This window comes from Oncorhynchus clarkii, chromosome 16, assembly GCF_045791955.1.
Source record: "Oncorhynchus clarkii lewisi isolate Uvic-CL-2024 chromosome 16, UVic_Ocla_1.0, whole genome shotgun sequence".
Classification (NCBI taxonomy): Eukaryota; Metazoa; Chordata; class Actinopteri; order Salmoniformes; family Salmonidae; genus Oncorhynchus; species Oncorhynchus clarkii.
In genome coordinates, this window is record NC_092162.1 from 50,510,788 (window position 1) to 50,521,141 (window position 10,354).

Below are 10,354 nucleotides of genomic sequence, written 5' to 3' on the forward strand. Positions count from 1 at the left end.
TGCAAGATTCAATCTAGAATTAGCAACTGTTGCCAAGGCACCCATTTCCCAGGCAACCAGTGGCTGTTTACACACTTTCCTAATCAGTTTGTCCTGCATTGGCTAAACTGGCTACCAGTGTGCCAGTAGTATTTTATACAGACCAAAACCTACATGGACTAACACTGAATTACAGCATATTGACTTACACTATTTCATTTGTGCATGAGCAATTTTTTCTCCTTTTTAGGGCCTCATGTGGACCATTGGATGAAATGCATAAAAAGAAAAAGCTTTTGTTTTGGACCTAAATAGCTGCATGCATAGCTGAAATCTAAAGGCATCAGTGCTCAACAAGACCAGCTCAAGATAAGGTCAGAGGTCATCACTTACTGCCTACCTACTTCTGCTAACCACTCGATTCTGCAAATTGTTCAATAGGACTACATTTAATGCATTTTGCGATATATTAATTAATCTAATTACTTGTCCTTAACATTTTTATTAGCTATAAAGCATAAAGGAATAAAACAATTTGGCAAATGTACTAGGCTATGAATACAGTAAAATACAATTTGCTTGACATTGAGATTAAATTGCATTTTGTGAGTACATTTAAAAAAATATATTTCTCAATAAAAAATAGAATAACAGACATGCAAGAAACTACAATTAAACAGCCATCCTTTTGAATCTTATCCATAGCTTTAGTTTCACACTCCAGTTAGTACTGAGTGCATGCTGAAGTGCAGCATGAGTCAGCTAACTCCTGTCTCCAATCTTGAACAGGGGGGGGTGTCACAGACTGCGAGAAGGAGAAGGGCGGTACGGTCCGGGTGCCATTCTCAATGGAAAAACTCCTGTTACAGTACTCCACTACTCCCACGATCTGGGTCAGCATCAGTGGCAAGTGATGTCATCTGAGAACTTGGTTGAGCCCTGCCCTCAGGGCGAGACAGGGGTGAGAGGGCTCCCAGAAGCTCAGCTGGCCTGTGGAGACAACACGCCCCAGGAGAGACAGAGCCAGAGAGGGACACAGGAGGAGGAGGTGGGAGACAGCGGGTCCCTGGCCGACAACAACAAGATACAGGAAGTGACATCAGAACCCAGTGAAGGGGTAGGCCAACTGCAGGAGGACCCACAGACAGGTCTCAGAGGTAACCAGGGGACGTCTGCAGCACGGAGGAGCGGGGAGGATGGAGGGCCAGGTGTGTGTGGAGAATGGTGGTATTCTGGTGGTTCAATTCAAGTTTTTTTCTCATCAGGTTCTAAAAATCGAATTTGTCTGTTAAAGTTTTCCGATAATAAGTAACAGGAGAGGCATATAAACGACCGGTTAGTCATACAGTGATGAACAGTTCTTATATTCTTTAGTGAACAAAGATAAAAGAAAAGCTAGAATACTGAAATGAAAAGGAATGTTCAAAATCAGCACTCAGGAACTACAAAGCTGATGAAAGCAATATTATTTCTTATGGTTTAGTAAACAAGACTTTCCTATCTAGAGTTGCCACCATTTTAGTTACAGTACATATTGACACTTTTTGAATAGAATTTGGCACTCAGCAGTTCAAGTGTGTAAGCGTGCATGTTCTGTACGAGTGTACGCATGTGTGTGTTTACTTGTGTGTGTGTGTGTGTGTGTGTGTGTGTGTGTGTGTGTGTGTGTGTGTGTGTGTGTGTGTGTGTGTGTGTGTGTGTGTGTGTGTGTGTGTGTGTGTGTGTGTGTGTGTGTTTGTGCGTGTGTGTATGAGTGTGTGTTTTAATCCATATCTCTGGGTGCGGCAGGTGTGTGTCTGGAAGAGCAGTGCTTCAGTGGGAGCAGGAGGAGGTCTTCCCCCAGGGGGGTGGTGTTACTACCGTATCCAGAAAGGGAGAGGGACAGGCGGACAGAGGAGCCCAGGGGCCCCCGGTCTTTCTTCTTCTTTGGAGGAGGGAACGGAGCCTCTATGTAAGTCCCTCCCCTATTCCAATGAAGTGAAATGATAAGACAATTCAACTTAGGCCTTAATTCAATCTGTTGAGTGTAGCCATTTTTTTGTATTGACTACTTTTATTCAATGTAGAGTAACCTCCTATTGTGAGAGCAGAGGATGGCAACGGATCTACGACAAGACTAGAGAAGACTTTAAACTCAAGTGGTGCGAGATCAAATCCCCAGTCACCTATTACAATTTCAAAGAAGGTAACTGTACTATACAAGCTCATATGGTTCACTCCACAGAGGTATCAATACAGTTACAGTTACATAAAATGTTAATTCAGTCTTGAATATTTCATAATAAGTGGCAAATATATATCTGGGTTCAGTGTTTGAAATCTTGTCTCTTTTGTAGAAGACAACAGATATAAAATGACTATATGAAGGAGAATGGTTTTTAATATGTCATCATGTCGTAGGTGAACAGCTCCTTTACCAGATCCCCAACAACAAGGTGCTGACCACTAAGATCGGCCTCCTTAGCAGCCTTAGGGAGTATGACCGCTTCAGCAGCAAGGTCAACCACGGTCGGGGACTGAGGTGAGGCATCTGAGACAAAGAAGGTGCATAGACCTCTCACATTATAGTCCTGTAAAATACTGTATCTCTATATAGTAGTTACTAATGTCTACTTCCAATGGTTGCATCATCTAATGGCTACTTCTATAATAACTTATGTTAGTTCCCTTTATTTATTTTTTTACTTCACTAGGGTATTGATTTTCCTGCATCCGTTTTAAATCCAGTATTGAAAATAAGATAACACTTTTAAAAAGTGGACTATCCCTTTAAGTAATACAGTGACCTTTCATCTAATGGCAATACTTCTCTGCCTTGTAGGAGGTTGAAAATTGAGGAGTTTTTCCCCACCACCTTCCGCATGGACATGAGAGATGAGAGAGAGGCTTTCTTTGCCCAGCAGGAAGGTAAAAATTGGCCTAAGTCAAATACAACGCCTCCAGTAACATGATAACATGTCAATACTAGCAGCACACTACAATACAGGTTCAACAAGATTCTGTAGGGGGCTACAGTTGAAAAAGCAACTTGTGCTTCATGGAAAAGACAATGAAGGCAAAGACAATGAAAATAAATAATGCGTAACTGACAGATGTGTGACACAATAGTTGTCCTGGCGATTTGAATATATTATTATTTATTTATTTTTATGATGGAACGTTAAGGTACAGCACTTCAGTTCCCAGTAGGCTATTGTGATAAAATCACAAAAGAAACCTGTTGTGTTGCTATAGAGAAATGTTGGCAGAGGGCATGTCTGAGAGACATGTAGTGAAAAGCCATGACACCCACAGTCCTTCAACAGTGGCTACCGCCTCACTGTAGCAGGCCTTCCACCATTGCTCTTCACCTCATTTCAAAGCTGTTCATTTCAAAATTCAAAAGGCACTCACACATCTGAGCTATCGTTGTTGCAGGTGCATGGTAACAGTTGAACAACATGAGGAAAAAAAAGAAGAAACCTGCACACTGCTCTTGCTAGTATCACTGCTCTTTATTAAGCTTTAGGTATTGGCCTCAAGGCATTTTAAAACCTGTTAATTTCACCTTCTGCAGTTAGGTTTGTTAAAGAGGCAGAAGTGTTGAAGAAGAAACTATGACACAGTCAGTTCTCCCAGTTCTCCCACACCAATAGCACAAGTAGACTTATGACTCAGCTGCCATAGAAGAAGGATGCAGTATAACTTGCAATGTGTATCATCATGAAGTTAATAGTACCTTTAATTCTAAAAGTTAAAGGATAAATCCACTCAAAAACTATATTTTGGTATTTTTTCATTAGTCCATTGTTAATACAGACCCCAAATGTTTGCATGTCAGCAGTCAAGTTTTCAGGATGTTGGACTTTCAAGAAGCAAAGTGCCACTTGCCACATCATCATGATGATGCAAAATGCATCATCATGAAGGTGTGGCAAGTGCCACTTTGCTTCTTGAAAATCCTATAATTGTTCCTTTAAGTTAAGAGGATGTCAATGATACATCTGCATATTATAAATTGAAACAGCATCTCTCAAGCCTACGGCAAAATTACAACAATCAGGTGAAATATAACATGCATAATGACAACAATAAGGTTTAGTCTGCTTTGTGACATAAATAACTAATTATTGTGACACATACAGTACCAGTGAAAAGTTTGGACACACCAACTTATTCATGGGTTTTCATTGATTTATTACTGTTTTCTACATTGTAGAATAATGGTGAAGACATCAAAGCTATGAAAAAACACATATGGAATCATGTAGTAACCAAAAAAGTGTTAAACAAATCTAAATATAATTTAATATTTTATATTCTTCAAAGCAGCCCCCCTTTGCCTTGATGACAGCTTTGCACACTCTTGGGATTCTCTCAACCAGCTTCACCTGGAAAGCTTTTCCAACAGTCTTGAAGGAGTTGAGTGCTGAGCACTTGTTGGCTGCTTTCCTTCACTCCACGGTCAAACTCATCCCTGACCTTATCAATTGGGTTGAGGTTGGGTAATTGTGGAGGCCAGGACATCTGATGCAGCACTCCATCACTCTCATCTCTTGGACAAATTGCCCTTACACAACCTGGAGGTGTGTTGGGTCATGGTCTTGTTGAAAAACAAATGATAGTCCCACTAAGCGCAAACCAGATGGGATGCTGTATCGCTGCAGAATGCTCTGGTAGCCATGCTGGTTAAGTGTGCCTTGAATTCTAAATAAATCACAGATAGTGTCACCAGCAAAGCATCCCCACACCATCCCACCTCCTCCTCCATGCTTCACGGTGGGAACCACACATGCAGAGATTTTATTTTATTTGACCTTTATTTAACTAGGCAAGTCAGTTAAGAACAAATTCTTATTTTCAATGACGGCCTAGAAACAGTGGGTTAACTGCCTTGTTCGGGGGCAAAATAACAGATTTTTACCTTGTCAGCTCGGGGACTTGATCTTGCAACCTTTTGGTTACTAGTCCAACTCTCTAACCACTAGGTTACCTGCCACCCCTATCATCTGTTCATTTACTCTGCATCTCACAAAGACACGGTGGTTGAAACCAAAAATCTCAAATTTGGACTCATCTTGGTCCAAGCAAGTCTATTCTTTTTGGTGTCCTTTAGTATTGGTTTCTTTGCAGCAATTTGACCATGAAGACCTGATTCACTCAGTCTCCTCTGAACAGTTGATGTTGAGATGTGTCTGTTACTTAAATTCTGGGAAGCATTTATTTGGGCTGCAATTTCTGAGGTTGGTGACTCTAATGAACTTATCCTCTGCAGCAGTTGCAAACCTGGGTCTTCCTTCCCGGTGGCGGTCCTCATGAGTGTCAGTTTTATCATAGCGCTTGATGGTTTTTCTGACTGCACTTCAAGAAACTTTCAAAGTTCTTGAAATTTTCTGGATTGACTGAACTTCATGTCTTAAAGCAATGACGGACTGTCATTTCTATTTGCTTATTTTAGCTGATCTTGCCATAATATGGACTCTGTCTTTTACCAAATAGGGCAATCTCTGTATGCCACCACTACCGTGTCACAACACAACTGATTAGCCCTAACACATTAAGATGGAAAGAAATTCTACAAATGAACTTTTAACAAGGCACACCTGTTAATTGAAATGCATTACAGGTGATTACCTCATGAAGCTGGTTGAGAGAATGCCAAGAATGTGCAAAGCTGTCATCAAGGCAAAGGGTCGTGTCACAAACATTATAATAACTGGACCAAAGCGCAGCGTGATCTGGGTTCCACATCTTTTTATTTCTGAGTGAAACTCACAGGAAAACCAATACAATAACTCTCAAAGTGAAACGTGAAGCTAATAATAGTGCTAACAGGCAACTATCCATAGTCAAGATCCCACAAAACACAAAAGGGGCAATGGCTGCCTAAATATGATCCCTAATCAGAGACAGGCCAACATAGAAATATAAATCACCTAGATGACCCACCCCGACCTAACCAACATAGAGAATAAAAAGCTCTCTATGGTCAGGGCGTGACAGGTCGCTACTTTGAAGAATCTCTTTGTTTAACACTTTTTTGGTTACTATAAGATTCCATATGTGTTATTTCATAGTTTTGATGTCTTCACTATTATTCTACAATGTAGAAAATAGTTCAAAAAAACAAAAAAACTTGAATGAGTAGGCGTGTCCAAACTTTTGACTGGTACTGTAGGTAATGTAGTCAGCAATTTTGTCTGCATAGTTCACATATAACTACAATTATTAAATGTCACTATTTTGAGATATTCTAATAAGACATTTAAAAAGCATTCCCACATTGTTGCAGGAGCATGGGAATAATGCGAAAAAAGAAAGCACACTGCTCTTGCTCGTATTAGTAGTTTCATTCAAGTTTACATGATATATTCTAATAAGACCATGTTGCGTTGCTAGGTATGTGTGATGAGGAGACAAGCATGTGGATCTGTAAGCCCACGGGCCTCAACCAGGGGCGAGGCATCTTCCTCCTGAGGAGCCAGGAAGACGTCTCGGCCTTCAGACTCAAGCTGCAGAACATCGCAGAGAGCCAGTGCAACAGGACGCTGCCTTTTCGCTTGCCCCAGGCACGCATCGTGCAGCAGTGGGTGAACACTAGGGCTGTGAACACTACTTTATAAGAACGTTCAGTACTGTGTCTGCAAAACCAAAAGGAATAGCAGATTATATTATCATCAAATACATTCTATAATTCTGATTTTATTCGATGTGGTTATACTGTAGTAATTCTCCATGAATTGCAAAACTGCCATTGTCTGCCATATTCAGTTGACGAATTGGATATATTATTACATTTCTACCAACAGAGGGAATTCAAGATCTGTTTTTAAAAGAGCGATGTACTAAAGACGGGTTGGTTTATTAGCAACAAAACCGACGCGTGCGCAACTATGCGGCAAAACAGACGGTGTTGGCATAGATTGTTGACAACATGTAAACTATATATAAATAAAGTTTCACATAGAGCACCTCATCTCTCAAATACATCGTTACAGTTGTTGGTTAGCTAGCTCATGAATTTGAGACATTTGGCATAGAAGAAACATCAAAAAACCTCAAACAAGACATGGTATCAATAACAATGAAGCGTGCGCATTGTTTTCGTGACGTTCTCAGCCTTGTATCTATTGCGACAAGGCTCTGGGCCGGTATTCAGAAAGAGTATGCATGCTGATCTAGGATCCGTTTTTCCTTATCATAATGAATACGATTATTTGGACAGCGGGGACGATCCTAGATCAGCCAAGTGGATTATAATGTATATCTAATGTTTCCTCAGGTATGTCCAGAACCCTCTGCTCTTAAAGGGGAGAAAGTTTGATGTGCGCTCCTATTTCCTCATTGCCTGCACCTCACCCTACATGGTATTTTTTCGCCATGGTTACGTGCGCTTGACCTGTGACCTTTATGACCCCAACTCCCCCAACCTTTCTTCCCATTTGACCAATCAGGTTAGTAGAAAAATATGCTTCTCTTTCTTGGTTTACAAAATTATTTTACCTCCCCTGAGCAGGATAGTGTTTTTTTTTGTCATGAATCTTGTTCTGGAGGCAGCTCTGCAGAGTGGTCACTAGCTGATTTTAAACCAAACTCTAACTCTAACCTTAACCACACTGTTAACCCTAATGTCTAACCCTAACCTTCAATGAAGACAAAAAGTAAAATAAAAAATAATGAATCTTTACAATATAGGCAATTTTGATGTTGCAGTTGGCCTGTCTAAAGGGAAAATGCTAAATTCTGCTCCAGGACAACTCATGACAATAAATATCAACCTGCTCCTCTGACCTGCAAGTTTAGTGATATAAGCAGAGTATTACTATTTCAGAATCAGGTTGTCAACAGATGCATCTACATAGGATACTGCATGAAAATAGACCAGAAACCAGGTCATAAAATAATGGTACCAATCAAGTCTCAAACTGTTGGCTCTGTAACAACTCCTCTCTCTGGCCATTCATGTGTATCCTGGTCCCCCTTTTGTTTCCCCACAGTACATGCAGAAGAAGAACCCTCTCTACAGCGTGCTGAAGGAGGAGACCGTCTGGTCCATGGATCGATTCAACACCTACGTCAATGACAAGCTCAGTGTTGCCAAGGGCCTGCCTAGGGACTGGGTGCTTGGCGCTTTCGCCGTGAGTTTTATAGTTTTTTTTAGGTTTACATCATGGTTAAGTTAACCCTTCAGGGACCAATTATGAAAGCATCATTGGTGTAATTTATAGTTAAGTGATGTGATTTTACTCCTGGGAGAGACTACAAATGACATCCTCTCCACCCACACCTTTGTGTCTGTCTGTCTGTCTGTTTGTCTTACCTTATGTCTGTTATCCATTCATTAGAAGCGAATGCAGCAGATCATGATCCAGTGTTTCTTCGCTGTGAAAGCCAAGCTAGATCGTAAACTGGGGTACTTTGACCTGATTGGCTGTGATTTCATGATTGACGATGACTTTAAGGTCGGCAAAACACCTCATTGGTTTTTAATGTAAAGTGTGTGTGAGTTTCAAAGTATTTGTGAGCGGTTGGTCAAACTAACAGTTGATGTGCTTGCTGTGCCTTTGTCTGTCCTCATCTAGGTGTGGCTGTTGGAGATGAACTGTAACCCAGCCCTCCACACCAACTGTGAGGCCCTGAAGGAAGTGATTCCCAGCACTGTTGTGGAAACTTTGGGTGAGCACATACTACTGTTCACATGACTGGCTTAATTAGTTCTGTTGGACTATGATATTACCTCAAGAATTTGACAAGATATCCTCAAATGCAACTGATCTCAGAAATAAGCTCAGTTCGGAAATACTTTTTTTGTCTTTGTAATTCAAGATAACGAGATGATGTGTCGCCAGTTCCCTTTTAATTTGTTAGTTTGCCTGTGTGTGGCTTCTCTCTGTTTTTCTATTGGAGAGTTGAAAATAGCCTGATATGTGATAGCTACTACCCAGCTGTAGGTTAGTCAGCCCTTACAGCCTTATGCCTTATCTCCTGTAGATCTGACTCTGGAGATCTTCAACAAGTGTCGCTGTGGACTGAAGCTGCTGCCACTGGCCAGTCAGAGGGACTTTGTGCTACTGTATGATGGCGAGACTGCCCATGTCCCTGTTCTCAGCCGCAGGAGCAAAACAGCAGTACCCCTCCAAGCCCAGCACCCAAAGAGTGCCTCCACCCAAATGCCCTTCACCACCAGTAGGACTCAGAAGACCGAGTCTGTAGCATCAGTGTCTCGGGAGAAGTCAGTGAGTGAAAACACATTTTCTCCTGTAGCCATGATGGCTGTCTTGGTACCCCTGACTGGCAATGATGCCACTGACCATCCTGCCCCTGTCACTACACACAATGATCCATTCCTGCAGACCGGTCCCAACCGACTCACAGGCCCAGCAGGGGCCCCCAGACCCCATCCCACCCACAAACCCAGTCCTCGGCCCCTCAAGCCAGCCCAAGCCCGCGTGGAGCTCCGGCTCAGCAAGTGCACCTGGCAGCGGCGATCGGGGAACTCAGAACATCGCAAGCCCTCAGATCTCCTGTGTGTGAAGGATACCTTCATGTCCCTGTCCACCCCGGCTCTGACTGAGGGCTCACGCTTCTCTGTGAGACGCCTGCGGGGCACCAAAGCCTGCCACCCCGACCAGGAACAACCCTTCTGCTACTCCCTGAGGCCCACACAGTTCCGCCTGGCCAAGCCCGGCACCAGCAGCCCTGTGTGGACAGACAAACAGGACAAGGAAGGGGAACAGGAGGGAGGGGGAGGCCAGGAGCCCGGTGTAGACACACAGAGTACAGCCAAGGAAGAGAAAGAGGACAAAGAGCACAGGGAAGAGCTGTGATATACTCATACTGAGACACTCACACCTGTCAAAGTATAGGCTTAACGTTAATCATTTTGGTTTGTGGGTAACAATATGCATGGGTGAGGTTGGAACCTCGCCATGAAAGGAATCCTACTCAGCTTTTTATTACAGAATATTTTAAATGAATAAAGTATATTTATCCCCTGAAAAAACCCAGATGATTCTGTCTTTTGATGCTTGAAATGTTTGAGGTGGCTTCAAAAATGCAATTGCACAACAGTATGACAACTGGTGAAATAGCACACGGGCAAATCTACGGTACCAGTGTAATACTGAGACTAAGATTTTTTACTTGAAATGTATTATAAACAAAAAACCATGATTGCAAAGTTAGGTAATCTTGATACTAAATTTTGAACAGAAATGCAATGGTTCATTAAACCAGTCTAAAACTTTGCACATACACTGCTGCCATCTAGTGGCCAAAAATTTAAATTGAGCCTAACCTGGAATAGTACATCATGGCCTTTCTCTTGTGTTTCAATGGGAGCAAAAAAACAAATATTTTTTTTCTTTGTATTAGCTTTTACCAGATCTAATATGTT

General features: G+C 41.9%; 1 protein-coding gene across 1 annotated transcript; it reads left to right on the forward strand.

Moving 5' to 3' along the window:
* The first annotated feature begins 892 nt into the window (after nucleotides 1-892).
* Nucleotides 893-9,845, forward strand: LOC139367338 (tubulin tyrosine ligase-like family, member 10). The gene is made up of 12 exons (XM_071105544.1): nucleotides 893-1,187; nucleotides 1,768-1,930; nucleotides 2,046-2,164; nucleotides 2,380-2,500; nucleotides 2,801-2,886; nucleotides 3,945-3,949; nucleotides 6,372-6,544; nucleotides 7,241-7,412; nucleotides 7,956-8,096; nucleotides 8,304-8,420; nucleotides 8,541-8,634; nucleotides 8,950-9,845. Exons 1-12 carry the CDS (start codon nucleotides 893-895, stop codon nucleotides 9,783-9,785), a joined length of 2,322 nt encoding a protein of 773 aa, XP_070961645.1. The 3' UTR covers nucleotides 9,786-9,845.
* Nucleotides 9,846-10,354: the final 509 nt, after the last annotated feature.

Excerpts from the sequence above, each read along its gene's own strand:
- LOC139367338 (XM_071105544.1), top strand. The coding sequence starts at position 893 with ATGTCATCTGAGAACTTGGTTGAGCCCTGCCCTCAGGGCGAGACAGGG. Across the intron at positions 1,931-2,045 it reads GGAGGGAACGGAGCCTCTAT|AGTAACCTCCTATTGTGAGA; the intron begins GTAAGTCCCTCC and ends TATTCAATGTAG. Across the intron at positions 6,545-7,240 it reads CAGGCACGCATCGTGCAGCA|GTATGTCCAGAACCCTCTGC; the intron begins GTGGGTGAACAC and ends ATGTTTCCTCAG.